At 37.2% G+C, this 2500-nt stretch overlaps 1 protein-coding gene across 2 annotated transcripts in view; it reads left to right on the plus strand.

Annotated features, from left to right (window-relative positions):
- Positions 1-2500, plus strand: part of LOC125662686 (uncharacterized) — a 25950-nt gene that overhangs the window by 6839 nt on the left and 16611 nt on the right. For both annotated transcript variants that reach the window (XM_056146467.1, XM_056146468.1), the window contains 2 exons: positions 413-586; positions 1544-2061. In XM_056146467.1, coding sequence (XP_056002442.1) covers positions 413-586; positions 1544-2061 — 692 coding nt within the window. The remainder of the gene's footprint in view (positions 1-412; positions 587-1543; positions 2062-2500) is intronic.

Genomic DNA, 2500 nt, shown 5'->3' on the forward strand with positions numbered 1-2500 from the left:
GTCACTGTCAATTACAAGACTCTCTGTGTGTTCATGTGTTGTCTCTGTCAATTACAAGGTACTAAAGACTCTCTATGTGTTCATGTGTTGTCACTGTCAATTACAAGGTACTAAAGACTCTCTGTGTGTTCATGTGTTGTCACTGTCAATTACAAGACTCTCTGTGTGTTGCAACATATTAAACTTGATAAATATATGAATATATGTGAGATTTATAGTTTCAATTCGACCCCCCCCCCACCAAAAAAAAAACCCACAACAAAACACCACCCTACCTATCTTCTCACTTCTAAATATGTGGGTAAGTAAACAGCAAACCAACATTTTTTAAGGATGGCCTTAGTAATATTGATTTAGTAAATTTCCATCCAAAATTTTTTGCATATAAATTAAAAATTCAAATCTTTTCTAGGCAGTACCGCCCACCAATAAACGGCGGAAGAATACAGGAGAAAAGGTTCCTCGTAAGAAACCCAAAGTTAAGGATGCCAGTGGAGTGGAAGATTCGACATCATCCTCTGTATCTTCAACGCTGGAATCACAGACGTCATTCTCTATATCTTCATCATCGGAATCGCAAACAGAGGTAGACCTCTCTGAATCTCAATATCCCTCCTGTTATCTGCTTGCTTATGATCAAGTCTTTTCTTTCTACCAGCAACACTATCTGGTAGTGTTGCAAAATTGGAACAAAATTGCAATAGATTATCGAATTGATTGCCATTTTCCACCACATTCAACACTTTTTAGCTCACCTAAGCCAAAGGCTTAAGTGAGCTTTTCTGATCAAAATTTGTCTGTGTCTGTCGTAGGTGTCGTTGTAAACTTTTCAAATTTTCATCTTTTTCTCCAGAACCACTGGGTCAATTTCAACCAAACTTGGCCAAAAGCATCCTTTTTGTTCAAATGAAAGGCCATACGCCCTTCAAAAGGAAGATAATCACATAAATGCAAAATTAAGGTAGGGTCATTTAAAATCTTGTTAAGAACCACTGGGCCAGAGGAGCTGACATTTCCATAAAAGCTTCCTGACATAATGCAGATTCAAGTTTGTTCAAATCAAGGCCCCCGGAGATAGGACTTTCTAAAACTTTCTTCTCTAGAACCGCACATGTGTAAAAAACTAAATGCATAATGATGTAGAGCAGGATAGCCTCTACCAAAATCGTAAATTTCGTGATCCCCTGGGTAGAGGTTCTGACCCCAGGGCGGGGCCAAATTTAGTGTACATAGTATATATGTTTAAGTTTCCTGATACTGTATAAAATGTGAATGCATCCTTAGAAATAGCAGAAAAGGAGGTATAAAAAGTGGCAAATTTCAAACCCCAGGGTTTTGACTTTAGGATGGGTCCAGAACAGGAATTTTTTGTAGATTTCATAGCCCATGGAAGTAGTGATACTTTTTCACTAGTACTCAGGTGACCAATAAGACCTGTGAACCTCTTGTTAGATAATAATGCAAATATGACATTAGTTTCTTATCTGAATCAGTTTTCCTATCTTCAATTGATGTCACTGTCTGAAGTTGTTTATATTTTTAGCAAGAATCTAACACAGAATCTATCAACAAACCAAAGACAAGTCCTAAAAAAAAACCAGGCGGATCAAAACAAAGCCATCTATCCTTCCCTAATACATCTGCCTCGGGTAAAAAATCTAACACAGAATCTATTAACAACCCATTGACAAGACCAGAGAAAAAAAAGTCTGCTTCTATGTATACAAAAAAATCTCTTCAAGAATTGAAGGTTTTTTATGCAGAGGAGCCTATGGACATGAAACTTTTCTTTGATACGGTAAAATCAAAAGCTGATGCCACGGTCACTGGAGCAAAAGTTGAGCAAATTATGAACACATTTAAGCGGATTACCGAAGAACAGTTGGGAATGTTCAGTATAGATTTAGATGATCTTTTCGAAACGAAGAAACAAGGTGATGATACAATCAAATCTAAGAAAACGAATGTAATGCATCACATTATGAACTCGACTGATGAGATTAACGATTTCTCTAAAATTGCTGTGGAAAAGAAAAAGTACAAAGATTCCAGGATAATCCGGTAAGTGGACAGGATAATCTGGTAAGTGGACAAGGCACACAACAAAGCCACCATTTGAGAAGATTTTTAAAAAATAAAGAAGTGGGCACCCATAACAACATTCACCACTTATTAAATTTGTTAGCACAGTGGACCATTATGTCCATGTTGATAAGATTCAGTAATGCTGGGGTTCCCGATTAATTGAAATGGGCTGGGTGTCTTAACAAATCGTTCCACATTCTTTTGTCAATGATTTAGTTTCAAGCCCTTTCGCAAAATCTTTGTCAAGTATTTTGGGGGTGTTTCATCCATAATTTGGATATTTTCCCTGCCATCTGAAAGTAAGATTATATTCAATGCATTAATTTATAGTTCTTTTCACCATGCATTACATCTGCGGTGTGATTAGTCGACAGGGGATGCTTACTCCTCCTAGGCGCCTTATCCCACCTCTGGT

Source organism: Ostrea edulis, chromosome 8, assembly GCF_947568905.1.
Source record: "Ostrea edulis chromosome 8, xbOstEdul1.1, whole genome shotgun sequence".
Taxonomy (NCBI): domain Eukaryota; kingdom Metazoa; phylum Mollusca; class Bivalvia; order Ostreida; family Ostreidae; genus Ostrea; species Ostrea edulis.